At 37.5% G+C, this 20284-nt stretch overlaps 1 protein-coding gene across 1 annotated transcript in view; it reads right to left on the minus strand.

Annotated features, from left to right (window-relative positions):
* Window positions 1–20284, minus strand: part of jef (major facilitator superfamily domain-containing protein 6 jef) — a 201916-nt gene that overhangs the window by 54565 nt on the left and 127067 nt on the right. Inside the window, exon 5 of the mRNA XM_090405777.1 lies at window positions 9968–10129. Coding sequence (XP_090261903.1) covers window positions 9968–10129 — 162 coding nt within the window. The remainder of the gene's footprint in view (window positions 1–9967; window positions 10130–20284) is intronic.

Consider the following 20284-nt stretch of genomic DNA (forward strand, 5'->3'; position numbering starts at 1 on the left):
GATATAGAATCGAAGCTGTAAAATGTTTTAAAAGTAACAGGCATTATAAATAAAATTTTCAAACCCAATTATGCAACACACATGAATAAGAATCTACAATACAGTAGTTAAACCTACCTTACTTTATGGCAGTGAGATGATGATGATTAGTTTCCTTTCATCCATACAGATGGTAGGGGCAGCTATGCTACCATACTAGGGAAGTGATTATGAGCAAGTGGTTTCACATTACCTTCCTTGCCGTATTATATCCTATGGCTGTATCCTGTATGTTCACGGATCCAGTTTGCCTGTTTGTGGGATGAAAACCCCCAGAATAAACTGGGGAAAAACCCCTACTGTCCACGCCCAAGACTGGCTAACGTGGCTATGGCTGAGGAAGATCCTTAAGCTCCTCACGTCTCAGCTGGGAATCAAGCCTAGAACACTCCTTCCCCAGGCACATGGTTGCGAAGTGCACAGGCACTAGGCTAACCACATGGATGGCAGTGAGATATGGACACTAAAAAAAGCAGATGAAGAAGAATTAAATCATCTGAAATGAAATTTCTGGGCAGAACTGAAGGAGTCACAATAATGGATAAAATGAAAAGCAGCAAAATCAAAAGTAAACTTGGATTTACAAACTCCCTAAATGAAACAGTTATCTGCTATAGAGAAAAATGAAAAGAACACATATTGAGAATGAATAGAAGCAGAATACCTAAACAAATTCTAAATTACCACTGAAATGGTACCTGATGCAGAGGAAGACCCTTAAAAAGATGAAAGTGAGTCTCAAACAGGCCACTTGGCCTATAAGCCTGAAAAGGAAGAAGAAGAAGACTGGAAGTGACCAATAGATGAAGGGAGAGATGGACGCAAGTTGTGTGGTGTCAGAAAGAGCTCCGGAAAGATAAGTGCTATTTTGAATAATAATTGGCAGTGTTTCATAAATTTTAGGGTTTCATTATTTATATTTGAGAACGAAGTGTGTCTGAGTGATTTTTGGTGTGAATTCTATCAGAATTATTAGTCTAAATTGCCATTTTAAATATCGCACAATGTTAGTCAGGAGGTCAACCACGCTGGCATCAACTGGTGCTACTAGGCGAAGGCCGCGAAAGTCAAGTAGCATTAGTGACATGTATGCATGGCGGAATTAAGAGATGTCTTTGTGGAGAGGGAGAGAAAGTATGGATTTGTCGTAAGTGCAATATACTGTTGGACCACGATACACAGAATGCGAAAATGACTGAAAAGATAGATAGTGTACATGAAAGAAATGGAAATAAAACGAAAGATAGAGAGACTGACGAAGTGAAAGAATGCAGGGATGTAGAAGTAAAAGTTATGAAAAACTAAAATGAAATGAAAACAGGAGAAACTGAAGGAGTGAAAGAATGCAAGGATGTAGAAGCAAAAGTTACATAAATAGTTGTGAAAAACGGAAATGAAACGAAAGCAAGAGAAACTGAGGGAGTAAAAGAATGCAAAGATGTAGAAGCAAAAGTTACAGAAGAAGTTGCAAAAAATGGAAGTGAAATGAAAGTTGGAGAAACTGAAGGAGTGAAAGAATACAAAGATGTACAAGCGAAAGTTAGTAATAAGGGGGTGAAAGAAAGTATGAATGAGGAAAAGGAAGTAAAGTGCGGCTGAACGACAGGTAGCGAGATAGAGTGAAATTGTCGGAATGCAAAATTTAATGAAACAGATATTGGAAATGAAAAATGAAATAAAAAATATGTTGAGTGATGTTAGGCATCTAGTGGAAACTAATGAAAGTATGCAAGAAAAACAGAATGAAAGAACAAAGAGTAAAAGAAGTGATGAGTGATTCCAGGATAGCAGTATATCTCCATAAGGTCTGCTATCCAGGTGGGAGAATGAGTATGATAATTAAGGCATTGGATATGAGGAAGAAATGAGCGAGGGAGTTAGTTGTGATTGTAGGGATGAATGATCTAAGACATAAGAAGGATGTGAGGACGAATATCAGGAGACTATTGAGAAGAGTGAAAGATAACAGTGTAGTAGGAAAGATTGTCAGTGTGTTACCCAGGTATGATGATGATGATGAGTTGCGACATAGAGCCAAAATCATGAATGGTATGCTGGCGGAGCTGTGTAAGGAGAAGGGAGTGGAGATTGTGGATGTATGGCATGTGTTTGAGGGAAGAATGAAATTATACAGGCGTGATGGGTTGCATTTAAATGGCTTTGGAGTGAGTGTGCTGGAGAAAGTATTGCTGATTGAAAGTATAGTGTGTGGAAGTACAATGTGTGATGCGTGCCTGAGATCAGAAGGAAGAGATGAAGAGAAAAATCAGAAGAGTGGTGCTGAAGAGACAGAAGTGCCTGGCAGTGGAAACAGTAATAGTGTGAGAGAGGAAGAGAGACCGGGAATACAAGAGGAACAGGGAAATGGGGGAGATCTTGAGTGGACAGGGAGACATGGCATAGAGAGAGTGAATGTTGAAAGTGGCAGTGAACGTGTGTATGAAGATGGAGTATATTGCAATGTGGGTGTGGGTAAAGAAGTGGAGACTGAGCAGGTATATGTGATAAGCGGTGATAAAGGTGATTTGGCAAGTATAGTGGGGGAAATCACAACCACCAACATATGGCTTGGATAGGACTGGCTATAGACCTAAAAATGAACTGTTGTGTTTGTTTACAAATGCCAGAAGTATCAGGCATTTCATTGGAATAAGTGAAACATGGTTGAATGAAGACGATATCATAATGGGAATAGAAATGGAAGTGTACAGTATTTTTCGTGAGGATAGAAAGGGTAAGAAGGGAGGGGGATGCTGCTGATGATAGCAGGGGAATTGTCCACATAAGGTAGACATGAAAGGGGGAAATAGTGACAATGGTTATGATGCAGTGTGGTGTAATGTGGAGGTTGAGAGGAAGACATATTTAGTTGGATGTTGCTATAGGCCTGGGAATGTGGAAGGTGGTGATGAAGAAATGTATAAACAACTTGGATTAGTGAACAACGGAAGGGTAATTATTATGAGTGATTTTAATTATAGTGGTATAGATTGGAATGAAGAGATAGCATCTGGGAATAAGGAAAATGAATTTCTCGAGTTCTTGAGGAATAATTATCTCAGGCAGCACGTAAAGAAAGGCACGCGAGGATCAAGAGTTCTAGATCTCATCATTTCATCAGAGGATGTAATTGTTAGAGGGGGGGGGGGGGCTTCGCATTTTTCTCCAGTTGGTGAAAGTGATCATGAAGTAATCACCTGTGTTGTGGCTAGTCATATGCAGACTTTTGTGAGGAAAGGATATATGTGGAATTATAAGACTGGTGATTATGACAAGCTTAGGAGACAACTTTGAGCTATAACATGGAACGAGGAGTTGAGCGGTAAGGAAATAAATGCTGCATGGGAACTTACAAAGAAATACATAACAGCATCAAGGTATAAATGTATACCAAAGGCCAAAAGGCTGAATAAGGTAAGTGTAAAATGGATGAATGTGGAGCTTAAGCATGAAATCTGGAAAAAGAAAGTACTTTGGAGGAAGTACAAGATGAACATTGGTAATCAGTCACAGGAAGAATATAAAGAACAAGCCAGGAGAGTGACTCAGTTGGTAAGGAAAACAAAAGTAGACTATGAGCAGAAATTGGCAAATCAGGCTAAGAAAACCCCTAGAGAGTTTTTAGATATGTGGCAAGTAGAAGGAAGAATGATCATGGAAAGACAAAGTTAAGGATGAAAGTGGTAGAACTTTCATCCTTAACTTCAGAAGACATAGTTGAGGTATTCAGTGATCAATTTATAAGGGTGTTTCATCCTGATCAGGGTGGAATCATGAGAAACTTAAGTTAGGGGACATTGGAGAGGATAGCTTAATTGTGAGTTAGCAGGAGGTATTTGAGGAAATAGAAATAATAACCTTGATGTTAATAAGGCAATAGGATTTTATGACATATCACCACACATCTTAAGGGAATGTTCCAGGAAAATGGCAGTAGCATTGGCATGCCTGTTTAACAAGAGTTTTGCAACAGCACAGGTTCCAAGGGAGTGGAAGGAGGGAAAATATGTTCCACTGCATAAAGGCGGTGATAAGGCTGTAGCTTCAAATTATAGGCTGGTCTGTATATCTGGAGTTGTGGTGAAGGCCCTGGAGAGAAGTAGGATACAGAAATGGGTTGATAACAGCAGTATTCTCTGTGGTTATCAGCATGGGTTTGTTAAGGGGGGGGGGGGATCATGTTTCACTAACTTACTTATGTACTATAACAAGGTGATAAATACCTTGCACAGAGGAGATGCATATACAGTGATGTACTTGTATTTTGCAAAGGCTTTTAATAGACTGCCACATGACAAGCTTTTAAATAAATTGAAACAAGTGGGATTGAATAACAGACTTCTGTGTTGGATCAGTGACTGGCTATCGGATAGGTATCAGAAAGTTGTATATGGAGGTGCAGTATCTCGAAAGAGAAAGGTCACCAGTGGTGTACCGCAGGGGTCAGTTTTGGGGCCATTGTTGTTTAATTTGTATGTTAATTATATTGGGTTGGGTTTAACTAGTGATATCCAGCTGTTTGCGGATGATGCAAAACTGGAGAGAGCAATGCACAGTCAGGCTGATGTTAATGCCTTACAAGAGGACTTGAATAGATTGCATGAATGGGCAGGTAAGTGGAACTATCAGTTCAATGTTGCAAAGTGTAAGGTTTTGAGATTTGGTAAACAACAATGGGATGCAATGTATACACTTAGGGAAACTTTAACAGAAGTAGAGGAGATGAGAGATCTAGAAGTGATGGTGGACAAGGACCTGAAATTCAGGGGCCACATTGCACAAGTTGTGAAGGTATCACGTCACATCAAATAATGGTAATGATGCGGAGAACCCTGACATGCAGAAATAGAGAGGTTATGATTCCATTGTATAAGGCCTTGATCAGGCCTCATATGGATTATTGTGCACAGATTTGGTCGCTGGGTTTTCATGGTGACGAAGAAATGTTGGAAAGGGCACAAAGAAAATTCACAAAGGTAGTCAGTGGTCTTTGGAATGTGGAGTATGAGGACAGATTGAGAGAATGTAAGTTGCGGAGCCTTGTAAATAGGAGGAAGGGGGGGGGGGATATGATTGAGACATATAAGCTGGTCAGGAGTTGTTATCAGGTAGACATGGAAGAGATTTTTCATAGAATGGGAGAGGGGAGTAGAACAAGAGGCCATTGCTGGAAGCTGTATAAAGAGGATGTGAGCAAAGGAGTGAGAAGAAAGTTCTTTGTATGGAGGGTGGTTGTTGATTGGAATGCATTGCCTGAGTGTGTTGTCGACATGAACACATTGAATCAGTTTAAGATGCAGTTGGATGAGCATTGTATGCAATAGTGAGTACCTCCCACGATGAGTCTCTGACTCCATGGAGGTCAAATGTTAATGATAATAATAACAATAATTAGTCTTCCATTATAAGTTAAAGACTCCATGGAGGCCTATTAATAAATGTTTAACTATTATTATTATTATCCCAAGATCCCATTGAGTCAAAAAGTCATCTAGGAGGCCCTTTTATCATACACACTGTTCATCATACCATGCCTTAAACACACTCAAATTCTCTGCAGACACCACACTTTCAGTTAAGGCAGTGTTTCTCAAAGTGTGGTACGCGGACCACATATGATTGGTGCGGTATTAACAAAAGATCGCGCTACTAATTGACAAAGGCAAGCCGACTTCAGTTGAAATGCTAATTCTCTTCAACCGAATTCCTTATATAATATCTGAAACACATTCACTGTATATTTCTTAGTTTTAACATGTTCACTCAAACAAAACCATATGTTGCTGGTGCACCATATGGTTTTGATTGTCTACTATACAGCATTTTATGTGGGAGGGGTCATGCGATTCATTAGTTAGTGCTTTTTATCCCAGTTGTTTCTAATTGCACTGTTTGTTGAGAAACATATTACACAGCCTGCAGATGTCTCTGTACCTTATTCAGTGATACAATAGGAATGTTTTACGTTCTTCATAGTCTTCATAGCTGTTTTATCTCTACTGGCCTACCATTGCTGTCTGTTTCGAGTTCTGCTTTCACTAGCCATTTGTTGAAGGACTGTTCTTTAAATACGGTAATTTTTTTTAGCTTTCAAATTCTTAAGTATGGATCACTGGTTAAAGACTGGATCTTTAAAATGCGCAAAAGAGGGGAACATAGTAGATACAAGTTGCTGTCAGCAACAAGAAAATGTTGATATCGTATCTGGATCAAGTGAAATTGATAAGTGTGTGTCGTCTGACATCTCTAAAGAACCAACTAGGAAGAAGATGAGAAAACTTCGTAAGTACGATATAAATTATTTGAAATGTGGATTTTCATGGATGGGAAATGAAGAGGAGCCTATTCCATTATGTGTAATTTGCAGTGAAACTTTAAAAAATGAAAGCATGAAACCATGTAATTTAAATCGCCATTTTGAATCAAAACATAATGAATGCAAGGACAAACCTGTCGAATGTTTACAAAATAAACTAAAAAATTTAAAAGAATCTCAAAAAGTGATGTCGATTGTGTCAGGAGGTGAAAACATGAAGGCTTTAGAAGCTTCATATCGTGTGTTGCTATTAATAGCAAAAAGTGGTGCAGCGGAAACAATTGGTGAAACTTTGGTCAAGCTTGCAGCAAAAATAATAGCGGAAATTATGATCGGAGATAATGCAAAAAAGATCTTTTGATCGGATTTGCCTTTCAAATAGTACCGTTCATCGAAGAATCACTGAAATGGCTTAAAATATAAAACAAACACATTGTTATCCGATATATGTATGAGTCGTTATTACGCACTGTAGGTAGATGAATCCACAGACATTACAAATTTTGCAAATCTTCTCTTGTTTGTTAGGTACGAAAAAAATCAAAGAATCAAAAAAAATCACACAGGAGAAGAAATATTCAACAGTATGTTTTGATACCTTTATGCATCAAAACAAGCTTGATTGGAAAAGTTGTGTTGGAATAAGCATGGATGCAGCAAAATCCATGGTTGGATCTAAAAAAGGGCTTGTTTGCACCAAATGCAAAATTGACACACTACTGCATACACAGGGAGACTTTGGCTACACATATGATGTCTACATACCTAAGAAAAGTTCTTGATGAAGCTGTAAAAATCATAAATTATATTAAAGGTCATCCTCTAAATGCCAGACTTTTCTCTCAACTTTGCAAAAAAATGGGAAGCAACTATACACAACTTCTTTTCCATACCGATGTTCGTTGGCTTTCTCGTGGAAAAGTCCTTACTTGTTTATTTGAACTTCGGAATGAACTACAAGTTTTTCTTGATGAAAAGTTTGAATTGAAAAAGCATTTACATAATTGGAAATGGCTCAGTCAATTAGCATACCTGGCAGATATATTTACTGTATTAAATAGTCTTAATTTATCTTTACAAGGCAAGGAAATTTCTATATTTCATGTCCAAGATAAAGTGAATGCCATGTTGGCATAAATGAAGTTATGGCAAAAGCGGGTTGGTAATGGAGAATTTGACGTGTTTCCATCACTTCATGAATTCCTCGCAAGTTCAAATGAACAAATTGATGATGATGTGAAAATTACTATCATGCAGCATTAAAAAGCTTATAAATGAATCTAGAAAAGTATTTCCCTGAATTGGACATTAATATTGAGTGGATAAGATACCCTTTCAATAAAAACAAATTTATGCCAAAGGTCAATAGAAGAACAACTTTTAGAACTAGCTTCTGATGGTTTCCTAAAAAATAAATACAGCGAGCATACGTTATCATCATTTTGGCTACAAATACAGAATGAATTTCCTGAATTAACAGATAAAGCTCTAAGGTTGATTTTTCTATTTCCAAGTTAATATCTCTATGAAGTTGGATTTTAGGCCCTTGTAGATATGAAGACGAAGAAGAGGAATCGCATTACAGATGTCAAACTGCATCTGAGATTGAAATTAACAACTATAGAGCCAAATTTTGCTGAAATTTTATCTCACCATAAGCAATTTCACTCCTCTCATTGATGATAAATTATTTCAAGTAAGTAAAACTTTATAGTATCTTTATAAAGTTTGTTCTATTAAAAATAAATCATATTTTTTGTTTACATGAACATATAAATTCAAATAAAATATATATTTAATTTTTTAATATTTTAAATTAATTAATACATTTTAATTAATTTATTCATTTTAATTAATTAATTAATTAGGAGGTACTTGGTAATAATGAAAATTTAAGAAGGGGTCTGCGGATATCTGAAGTTTGAGAAACACTGAGTTAAGACATTCCAATCATTCCCAACTCTGCATGCAAAAAACCTGCTTCTCACTCCCCTGCTCACACCTTCCAGGGATGACCTCTGGTTCTCACCTGATCTCCCACTGTTTTCTGTAGAACCTCTCCAACATTGATCCTATAACAACCCCTTACTAACTTGTAGGTCTCTATCATATCTCCCCTCTTCCTCCTATCCACTAGAGTCTATAAATTGCATCTTCTCAACCTTTCCTCATATTCGACATTCCAGAGGTCAGAAACTACCTTAGTCAGTCGCCTCTGGACCCTTTCTAGCATTTCTTCGTCCTTTTGAAAACCAGGTGACCAAACTGTGCACAGTAGTCCATGTGTGGCCTAATCAATGCCTTAATTTTATAGCCAATTTATAGCCTATTTATAGCCAATGTTATCTATGTGCTGTTAGATATGTTTCTGGATTATATTTAATGTGGGGATGTCACTAATGTTGGCCACCTGAAACACATGTACACTAAATGTACATATTATGCATAATTATGTATCATGCATAAGGCCAGAAGCTGATGACTGATGTGAGAGGATCATGTAACAATCAAATCACTGCATAGTAATACCAGAAACTTCAATAAAGTATCTGAATGTACCATGGTTGAGACACTATCCCAAATAATGCAGAACTGCAGATGACCATTGAGTTGAGGATACCACAAAAAACAAAGAATTATAACTAAGACAGACAAAGGAACATCAGCATTGGACACCAGAGGACTGGGGAAAAGTGTGTGGGGGTATTAATTCCTAGTTCCTGTTATTTCATGTGGACAAAAAAAGGCCAGCATATTGTTGATGGATTTGAGTGGTGGAGACGGAGAATTGTGAAGTAGGTGCCCTCCCTCGATGAGTCTTTGGACTTCCTGGAGGTGTCACGTAATAATAATAATAATGTTAACAGTGGTCTGGGGAATGTTTGCCTGGTAATTTCAGGTTCTTGATAACAATACAGCATGGCACTAAACCGATAGGCCCCAACAAAGTACAATTTATGTTGATCCTCAATCTTGTATGCAACAAATCCCTCCACTAGAATAACAAACCACAAAACAGGACACATGTTATAGATGTACTAAATAAGAATGCAAAGTTGCATGGCATACATTAACATGCCATGCAACTTTTTATCTTGTTTAGGAGATAATGGTGAGACATGATTTTTCCAACAATCATCTACAATCTTTACTTGATGACAGCTGACATGACACATGTCTTTGACGCATTTGTTTTTTGGGTTTTTCTAGAATTATACTTTTTTTAGAATCTATCCATAGCATGACAGTAACTTTACCTCAAAAGATTGATCCCCTCAGTTACTAGGTCTCAATCCAATTGAACATTTCTAGGAATGTAGTTGAATGAGTTGTGATGATTCGTGACAGGGATCTACTACAAACCAATCTGATGAATATTCAGAAATAATCATGTATGCCTGCAGTAAGATATCTGTAAGGACAGTGCTTCCAGAATTTAATGGAGTTAATGACCTTGCAAACTAAGCTGTTTTGATGGTGGTCCAACATCTCCTTTGGTGAGAATCTCTAATAAAATGGCCACTCAGTCTGTACTGTTATATAGTAGAACAGCTCAACATACAAGTAACTACATTACAGGTTAATGCATAATACACGTAACATAATACTCACCAAAGTAGTTGACAAAAATACCACCAATTACAGCACCACATCCACGACCCAGCCCATGATGGAGACCTTGAAGTACTCCTTGGGCGGAAGAACGGAGATTGGCTGGAGTTGCTTGGGTAATATATGAGCAGCAAGCTGCCCATACAGCTGCATGGGTAATTCCTACATTTAAACAATAAAATTATTATAAGGAGACACATTACATAACAAAATGATCACTTGACTCTCCTTTTATTAAAAACTGCACTTCCATAAAATAATGTCATTCTTAGAAAATATTTATTTGAAACATACATTCCATTTGTATTTTTAATGAATCTATTTTATTATGAAAACAAGACACACGCACGCACGCACAATGATAATACTAATAAAGAAACTGTTATGGGAAAGTATGCAGAAGGAGAAATAAATGAAAATGAAGAGTTACTTATAGACTTTTGTATGTTCAATCAGCTTGTAATAGAAGGGAGTCTCACAACATGAAAAAAATACACAAGTGGACATGGATAGCACCAGATAGAAAGACAAAGAACCAAATAGACCATGTACTCATATCAAGGAATTGGAGGAAATCACTCCTGGATGTCAGAGTTAAAATGTATTGCCTGATGGAGTGGTGAGAGCGAGAACGGTCAATGAGTTCAAGGAGTGACATGATAGACTTTGTGTTTCTTAGGAAGGACCTCCCACGATGAGTCTTTTGACTCCATGGAGGCCTGAATAATAATAATAATAAAAGAGGAGCCGAAGCATATTCAGATCACTTTCTCCTATCAGCTACCATGGAAGTAAAAATATTTAAAAATAAACAAACAGCACAATAGGAAGAGGTTTAGAATTGAAAAACTCAAAAACTAAGCGATTAGAAATAAATTTATAACAACTCTACAGGATAAATGGGATAAACTCGAAAAAAGAGAAGGAGATAACTTAGAGGGGAAAATGGACTAAGATTAAAGACATACAAATAAGCACATCAGAAAAGATATTGGGATTTCGAACTAATACAGACAAGGAATTGATATCAGAAAACACAAAATTAAAAATAGAGGAGAGAGATAGAATAAAACAGAAACTGTTACAGACTAGCAAAAATGTTGAACAAGAACAAGCAGACAGATATAGAGCAATTAACAAAGAAATAAAAAAAAGTGCAAGAAATGATAAAAGAAAATACATAGAGAATCTAGCACAACAGTCAGAGGATGCTGCATATATAAATGATACTAGAAAGTTGTATGATATTACAAGGAAATTAAGTGGAAAAAGAAACAAATGGATAGTTCCTATATACCAGGCCTGAACATACGGCCTGCGGCCTGCAGTGCTATTTATTTTGGCCCATCTTCCTGATTGAATTATTTAATCATATGGGGGAATATGAAATTAGACAATTTTTTCCTAGCGTTGAATTAAATTTTTACTAAGACTCTGCATGTTTACGTTCATGCGATTAATGTAACAATCATGTTTCTTTCAACTCGACAATAAATTGCATTTGGAGTTATTGCCACCGTCATATTTAATAACAAATTATTACAATCGCGTTAGCACTAGTATCGCTGCAGGGAAATTCAAAGTTACATCTCCGTGATAATGGCCTGATGTCTACGAACGAGAACGAATCATATTACACAAAGTTGGCCGTGCCTTGATTGGCTTTGGCAGGGTAGTGGTTGGTTGTAGCTGGAGCGATACATTACATAACTGTTATCATAGCTAGCATTATTGTGAGTTTTTCATCATTTTTTTTGTAATTAATATTGTCAATCTCGACACAATGAGCTTACATAAAAAAGCTTAAAATAGATTCGGAACATCGAGCATTTAATCCTGAGTGGGTGGACAAACAAATATATTTTTTTATGTTGTTTAAGGACAAAATAGTGTGCATTGTTTGCCGGGAATCTATTGCTGTGCCGAAAGAGTACAATCTGAGACGTCATTTTGAATCGAAACATCCTAACCTTGGCAAGTTGGATGCAAGTGAAAAGCAAATAAAAGCAGCGAAGTTATGGAAAGTCTTTAGTGGTGAGAAACAAGCCTTTAAAAAAGTGACATCTGCAAATGAAGTTGCCACAAAGGTAAGCTTAAAAATATCACAAGAAATAGTTTGTGCTGGCAAATCATTTACTGAGGGAGAGTTGATAAAAAAAAGTGTCTGATGACGGCCGTTTCCGAATTGTGTCTTGATAAGAAAAATAATTTTGAAAATATCAGTTTGTCCCGTATGACTGTTCAGTGCAGGGTGGCTGATATTGCTGAGGATCTTAAAGATAACCTGCAAAAATCGGCTAGTGAATTTGTCTATTATTCGCTTGCTATGGATGAAAGTACTGCCATGAAAGATACTGCACAGCTTTTAATATTTAATATATGTAAGAGGCGTTAATAAGAATTTTGAGGTGACAGAGGAGCTTGTTGGTTTGTGTTCAATGAAAGGAAGAACAACAGGAAAGAGATCGCAGAAAATGTAAAGATGTGTGTAACCAAAAACTATCCTTAAATTTCAAGAATTTAGTAGCAGTTTGCACTGATGTTGCTCCCATCTATGTGTGGAAAAAATGTTGGTGCTGTAACATTTATTGAACAGTATGCACCATTGACAAAATTTCACTGCCTAATTCATCAGGTGTTATGTTCAAAGGGTTTTGCAGTTTGATCATGTGATTAAAGTAGTATTTGCTCTGGTCAACCATATTCGAGCTCGGGGTTTGAAACAGAGAATGTTTCAGGCGTTTCTAGAAGAAATTGATGCTGAGTATGGGGATCTACCATACCACACTGATGTACGCTGGTTGAGCCGTGGTAAAGTTTTGTCACGCTTTGTCGCTCTGAAAAATGAACTAGTTGAATTTTTGGAATCTCAAGAAGATATGGAAAAATTCCCAGAAATAATGGATGAAGAATGGAATCGAGATTTATTTTTCTTGTGTGACATTTTGGGTCACTTGCATGGCCTTAACTTACAACTTCAAGGAAAAAATAAGTTTGTTTTTCAATTAATGTCTCTTATAAAGGCGTTCAAAATGAAATTAAGTTTGTTTGAAAATCAACTTGCTAAAGGGGGATATGTCACATTTCTTAACTTGTCGACAGAATATTCCATCAGAATATCATTCAGTGGTGGGTGGAAAATATAAGAAGCACATATCACTTCTAAGTGAGGAGTTTCAGAAAAGAATGCCATTGAGTATTGAAGACGAAGTCCGCATAAAAGTGACTGAGGATCCATTTTCTGTTGAAGCAGAAAATCTATCTGTCGAACTCCAGATGGAAGTTATTGCTCTCCAGTGTTCTGAAAACTATTGGGTCAAGCATAGGGAGAGTACTTTACAAGAGTTTTATTCTATTCTGGATCAGGATAAATTTAAAAGTTTGTTGTATACTGCCTACCAGGTATTTTGTATGTTAGGGAGCACATATACTTGTGAACAAACATTTTCGCTTATGAACTTCAACAAAACCAAACAGCAAATAATAATATTTTTTGGTTTACCGATCAAGTGTTGATCAATTTTATTAACTGAACCAACTAGTTTCGCTACACTTATCTGTTGGCATCTTCAGGGCTTACATAGAGGTTTAAACAATCTCACAATTATGCATAACTGCAAACTGACAAGAATAACTGTAAAAAACTGACTAGAATAATTACAAATAAAATAGTATCGAACGTGAGTGAAACACATATCGCGTGTACAAGATCAGCTAGCTGTTGCTGAGGAACTTTCTGTAGTTTGTATTAAAGTTCATTTCTTCCGTTTTTAAGGTTCTGATTAGGGTTTTCCATATCTCTGGGAGTATTAGGCTTTGATTTCTGTTAAGGTTCACAGTAGAACAGGCGACTGTGGCTGCCTCTTTGAAAATTCTTGAATGGTAATCTTCCTCTATGTAAGGGGAACAGCTTTTGTCCCACTCGATGACATGGTTAGTTGTAGAGAGATGAGACGATAGGCCAGAAATGTCCTGTCTGTTGTTTTTGACATAGCCAATGTGCTCCTTTTTCCTGATTTCAAGGCTTCTCGAAGTCTGTCCGATGTAACTAGAGCCACAGCATTCATCTTTAAGTGATATCAATTTAGAGGCCATATTAAGAACAGCCACTTCAAACATGAGACACAAAACTTTGATAAAATAGTGGCAACAAAGAAATGCAATTCTGAATGTCACAATGTGACATTCAGTCACTGATATTCTCAGTGAAATTATTAGTAAACTTTGTGTTTATGTTTAAGTGTTTTTTATTGATACATTTTGCAGCTATATCTGTTTGTAAATATTTTTGATTATAATTTTAATTGTAACTCTCTACAAAATTTAAATATGCATATTAATTAGTATTTACTGTAGACCTAGTAACAAATTTACTTAAGTTTAGCTGCAGTGGACTAGTCTAACATTCTAGGTCCGAAGTGATCTGGTCCTTGGTCGGGTGGTCCAAGTTGAGTTTGGCCCTCAAAGACAATCAAGTTGTACAAGCCTGCTATATACAATAAAGAAGGAAAACTATTATTAAATGAAAAAGAACAGATAAATAGATGGGTGAAATTCTTCTCAGAGAAATTTCAAGAAATGACTGATGGCGACCAAAGCCTAGAATTAAATGAACAAAATGCATCATTAGATATAAATTTGAAAGAAATAGCAAAAATAGAAATTACAAAAGCAATAACTCGGATCAAAACAGGTAAAGCACCGGGAGCAGACAACATACCAGGCGATATACTAAAAGCAAATCCAAAACTTATAGCAGAGATATTATATCCCTTACTAAATGAGATATGGCAGAAAGAAGAGAGGCCTAAGGAATGGAATACTGGATTACTAGGAAACCTATTTGAATGCAAAAATTGGAGAGGTATAACATTGCTGAGTGTTATAAGTAAAATAGTAGCAAGGATAATACTAGAAAGAATCAAAATAGAAAAACAACTAAGACCAGAACAGAGAGGATTTAGAGCCAATAGATCATGCACCGACCACATTGCTACTTTACGAATTATCATAGAACAATCATTGTAATAGTAGGCAAGCTTATATTTAAATTTTATCGATTTTGAACAAGCTTTCGACAGTATAAACAGATCTTCTGTATGGAAATTACTTAGAAATTATGGACTCTCATTCTAGAGAGAATGAAAGAAACTGGAAATAGCGTGACAAAAGGATCGAAAGTGGGAAAAATGGAAAGAATGAATGAAAGTGAAAGTTGGACGAATGGACCAAAAGTACAGAAACAAAAGGATGAATGAGAGTGAAAGTGTGAAGTGGGAGTCAAGAGTTCAAAAATGAGAAGGACTGAATGATAGAGAGAATGTGATGTGAGATCCGAAAGTTGAATTGGGTTGGATGAGGCAAGAGATGAAATGGATACGGAGTGAAATTAAGAAAATTCAGGTGAAAACGATTAAAACAAATCAAGTGGGTACGAAAGAGTTAACAAAAGACGAGCAAGTGGTGTTGTATGGCGATTCCATTACTAAAGGTGTGCTGGATGAGTCAGAAGATGCACAAGGTATGTTTTCTAGATGGTAAAATGAGTAGAGTGATTGAGGCATTGGATATGAGGAGGGAGCGAGCAAAGGAGGATGGTTTTAATAGGTACGAATGACTTGACAGAAGACAAAGAGCACATCAGAATGGACATCAGGAGGCTGCTTAGACAGATAAAAGAGAATAGTGTGACAGGAAGGGTAGTAAGCATTCTGCCTAGGTATGACTGTGGTGAGATGAGGGGGAGATCAAGGATTATGAATGATATGTTGGCTGAAATGTGTGAGGAGAGGGGAGTACAATTTGTTAATGTGTGGAACGAGTTTGAAGGATGAAGTAAACTGTATGGGAGCGATGGACTGCATTTGAGTGGTTATGGTGTGAGTCACTTGGAGAGATTGTTGCTGGAAGGTAGAGAAGTGAGTATAGAGAATGAATCAGATCAAGTGGGAAGTGATATGGAAGATCAGGAGAGATTGAACAGGTGGTTATGAATGAGGAAGTAAGTGGCATGAATGGGTGTGCAAGATGAACAGGGAAACGGGGGGGCTCAGGGTGGACAGGGATACACAGCGTGAGAAAGGTGGATGCTCCAAGAGGATGTGTGGACAGAAAAGGAATGGGATGACATGGGATCAAGAGGAAGCAGTTGGAATCGAAGATGGTTCTAAAATGAATAAGCAGAAAGGGAAATGGCTCCAGTCGAGCATGGAGAGAGATCACATCGAATGAGTGTTATCAGTGGAACTAGCTGTAGATCCAGGAATGAGCTGTTGTGCTTATATACAAATGCTAGAAGTGTAAGAAACAAGGCAGATGAAATGGTTGCACTAATTGTGTCTGTACACCTAAAAATTGTTGGAATAAGAGAGACATGTTTAGATGAGGATGACATCCTGACAGGAATAGAGATGGAAGGATATGATGTGTTTCATGAGGATAGAAGGGGTAAAAAGGGAAGGGGAGTGCTATTGATGATAGAGAAAGAGTTATGCCCATACAAAGTAGAGATGCAAGAGGGAAATAGTGCCAGTGGTTCTGAGGCAGTATGGTGTGAGATAGAGGTGAATGGAATGAAATAGTTGGTTGGATGTTGTTATAGACCAGGAAATGTGGATGGTAGTGACTATGAAATGTAAAATCAAATTAGCCAAGTAAATAAGAAAAGAGTGATCATTATGGGTGATTTTAATTATGGCAATATAGACTGGAATGATGAGATAGCAACTAGAAGTAAAGAAAATGAGTTTCTTGAAAGAATGCTCAGTTCTTGAGGGATAACTACCTCAGACAGTATGTAACAGAGGGCACACTAGGATTGAGGGTCTTGGATTTGATCATCTCATCAGAGGATATAATTATAAATGAAGTGTAATATCACCCTCCAATTGGTGAGAGTGACTATGAGGTGATTACCTGGGTGGTTGCCAGCAGTGTGAGGACCTCTGTAAGAAAAGGGTATATGTGGAACTACAAGGGGGGGGGGTGATTGTGAAGATTCAGGAGACAGCTTGTAGGTGTAGCATGGAATGAGGAGTTAGCTGGAAAACAGATCAATGCAGCTTGGGGAATTTTCAAAACCTATCTAGTACATGCAATGTCTAAATATATTCCAAGGGTGAGAAGGTTAAATAAGGTTACTGGCGTATTAATGCAGCCGGTTCGCCACTCCTCTGCTGCATCACCAAGGGTGATTATTCATGACTGTAATCTGCGTGCATTCATGGGGACAGTTTGCCTGTTTGCAGGATGAAAAACCCCTGATAAACTGGGAGAAAAACCCTGCTGTCCACGCCCAAGACCGGCTTACTTGGCTATGGCTGAGGAAGATCCTTAAGCTCCTCACATCGTCGACAGGAATTGAACCTAGGACACTCTTTCCCCAGGCATATGGTTGCGAAGCCAATGGCCACTAGGCTAACCACGCGAATTCGGAGGCAGCATAACAGAAGTGGAAATAACCAATTCCATGTGGACTACAAAGACCAGGCAAGGCGGGTGACTTGGTTGGTGAGGGTAGCTAAAGAGAGATATGAACAACAGTTAGCTAATGAAGTCAAAAAGAATCCTAAGGAGTTCTTTCGATATGTAGCTAGCAAAAGAAAGAATGATTATGGAAGCATGACATTGATCGGAGAAAATGGTATAAAAACAGCTGTTGCAAAGGTGTGGTGGAGATACTTAATGAGCAATTCATAAAGTTGTTTCAATCTTGTGAATGTGACTTAATGGGAGAGATTGAGAACAGTTGATAGTTGATGATGGGGGAAGAGAGACTGACTGTAAGTGAGCAAGAGGTGTATGGGGAGTTGAACAAACTAGATGTAAATAAGGCTGTGTGACTTGATAATATATCACCACGTATTCTGAAGGAATGTGCCAAGGAGTTGACGCCGGCCTTGACATATATTTTTAATATGAGTCTTGCACTGTGTCAAGTTCCTAAGGAGTGGAAGGAGGGCAAGATTGTACTACTTCATAAAGGAGGTGATAGAATTCAAGCATCAAACTATAAGCCTATCTGTGTGTCAGGTGTTGTAGTTAAGTTGTTGGAGAAGCTTGTGAGAACTAGGATTCAGAGCTGGGTTGACAACAACGGTATTATCTTTGATGGACAGCATAGATTTACTAAAGGGAGGTCATGTTTTAGTACTCTACTTACTTATTACAATAAGGTGACTGCTTCCATGGACAGAGGAGAAGGATACACAATAATATACTTAGATTTCACAGAGGCTTTTGATAGATTACTGTATGATAAGTTGATAGTCAAAAACGGAGTGGATGGGGTTGGATATTAGATTGGTGCATTGGATTGGAGTCTGGCTGTCTGATAGGTATCAATAAGTTGTGTATGGGGGGAGTGATATCCATGAAAAGGAAAGTTACTAGTGGTGTACCTCAGGGATTTGTTTTAGGGCCATTGCTGTTAACGTGTATATTAATGATATTGGTGAAGATTTGGATTGAGATATTCAGTTGTTTGCAGATGATGCAAAAATTGGGACGAACCATGAAGAGTAGAGAAAATGTTGTGTCCTTAAAAGAAGACTTGAATAAATTGAGTGAATGGGCATGGGAATGGAGATGACAGTTCAATGTTGCAAAATATAAGTTTTTAAAATTTGGGAAACAAAGATGGATGTAGAATTTATGCTTGGTGGGAATATATTGTTGGAGACAGAGGAAATAAGAGATCTGGGGGTGATAGTGGATAAGGATCTGAAATTTAGGGGACACAGCCAAAATTGTGAAGACAATACAAAGGCTTCTGGGAATGATGCGGAGGACACTGACTTGTAGAAGTAGGGAGAATCTTGTTCCACTGTATGTGACTTTGATTAGGCCACACATGGACTATTGTGCCCAGATTTGGTCACCTGGTTTTCAGAAGGATGAAGAGATGTTGGAAAGGATCCAGAGGCGACTGACTAAGGAAGTTTCTAACTTCTGGAATGTCGAGTATGAGGAAAGATTGAGAAGATGCAACTTGCAGTCTGGTGGACAGGAGGAAGAGGGGATTATGATAGAGACCTACAAATTATTAAGGGGTTGTTATCGAATCAATGCTGGAGAGGTTCTACAGAAAATAGTAGGAGATCAGTGGAAAACCAGAGGTTATCCCTGGAAACTGTATAAAGAAGGTATGAGTAGGGAAGTGAAAAGCAGGTTTTCATTCAGAGTTGTGAATGATTGGAAAGCCTTGCCTGAGAGTGTGGTGTGTGCAGAGAATTTAAGTGTGTTTAAAGCACAGTATGATGAGCTGAGTATTTAATAAAAGGACCTCCTAGATGAGTCTTTGACTCCATTGGGTCTTGGGTAATAATAATAATATGTGAAGATATGCAGCAACAACTTTTGTCGAAGCTTTGTGACCAATTAATCTCAATTCAACTTCATGAGGCAACAGATAGCAACAAGAATTGTCATTTAATTGCTTATGTTTGATTTTTCGATGGATTATCAGCAGATGAAGAGTTATTGTTTTGTAAAGCAATAGAAAGAAGAGCCACAAATTATGCCTGTAAGGTTTAAAAGTTTACAAGTCCTTGTGAGAGAAAAATCTCAACAATGTATGATTCATAGAGAAGATCTTGCTGCAAAGGAAATGAGTCCTGGTGTAGTCCTGGAAATGAGAGCTGTGTGTATGATAAAAGGACCCCCTAGATGAGTCTTTGATTCCATGGTGCCTTGGGTAATAATAATAATAATAATAGTTCATATTCAATTCTATATCCACCAACTTATACAACAGCCTTCCAAACCTTATCCTGTCAAAATTCTTAGCAAAATTCAAAAAGTATCATGCTCTATACATTTCCCTTATCTTACTCAACTGTAATATTATTATAAAATGGGAGCAAGTTGCTCAAACATGACACTTAAGAAATCCATGCTGTTCTTTGGAAATTATTTGGAAATTAGGGGGGTGATTATGAAGAGCTCATGAGACAGCTTGAAGGTGTAGCATGGAATGAGGAGTTAGCTGGAAAAGAGATCAATGCAGCTTGGGGGATATTCAAAAACTATTTAGTAGATGCAATGTCTAAGTGTATTCCAAGGGTGAGAAGGTTAAATAAGGTAGATTTGTCAAGGCCGAGATGGATGAATAAAGAGATTAAGCATGCGATACAGAGAAAGAGGGCATTGTGGAGGCAGTATAAGAGAAATGGAAATATCCAATTCCATGAGGTTTACAAAGACCAGGCAAGGAGGATAGCTAAAGAGAGGTATGAACAACAGTTAGCTAATGAAGCCAAAAAGAATCCTAAGGAGTTCTTTCAATATGTAGCCAGAAAAAGAAAGAATGATATTGAT

Source organism: Typopeltis vanoorti, chromosome 15 (assembly GCF_054136105.1).
Source record: "Typopeltis vanoorti isolate ZY-2024b chromosome 15, IOZ_Tvanoo_1.0, whole genome shotgun sequence".
NCBI classification, from domain to species: domain Eukaryota; kingdom Metazoa; phylum Arthropoda; class Arachnida; order Uropygi; family Thelyphonidae; genus Typopeltis; species Typopeltis vanoorti.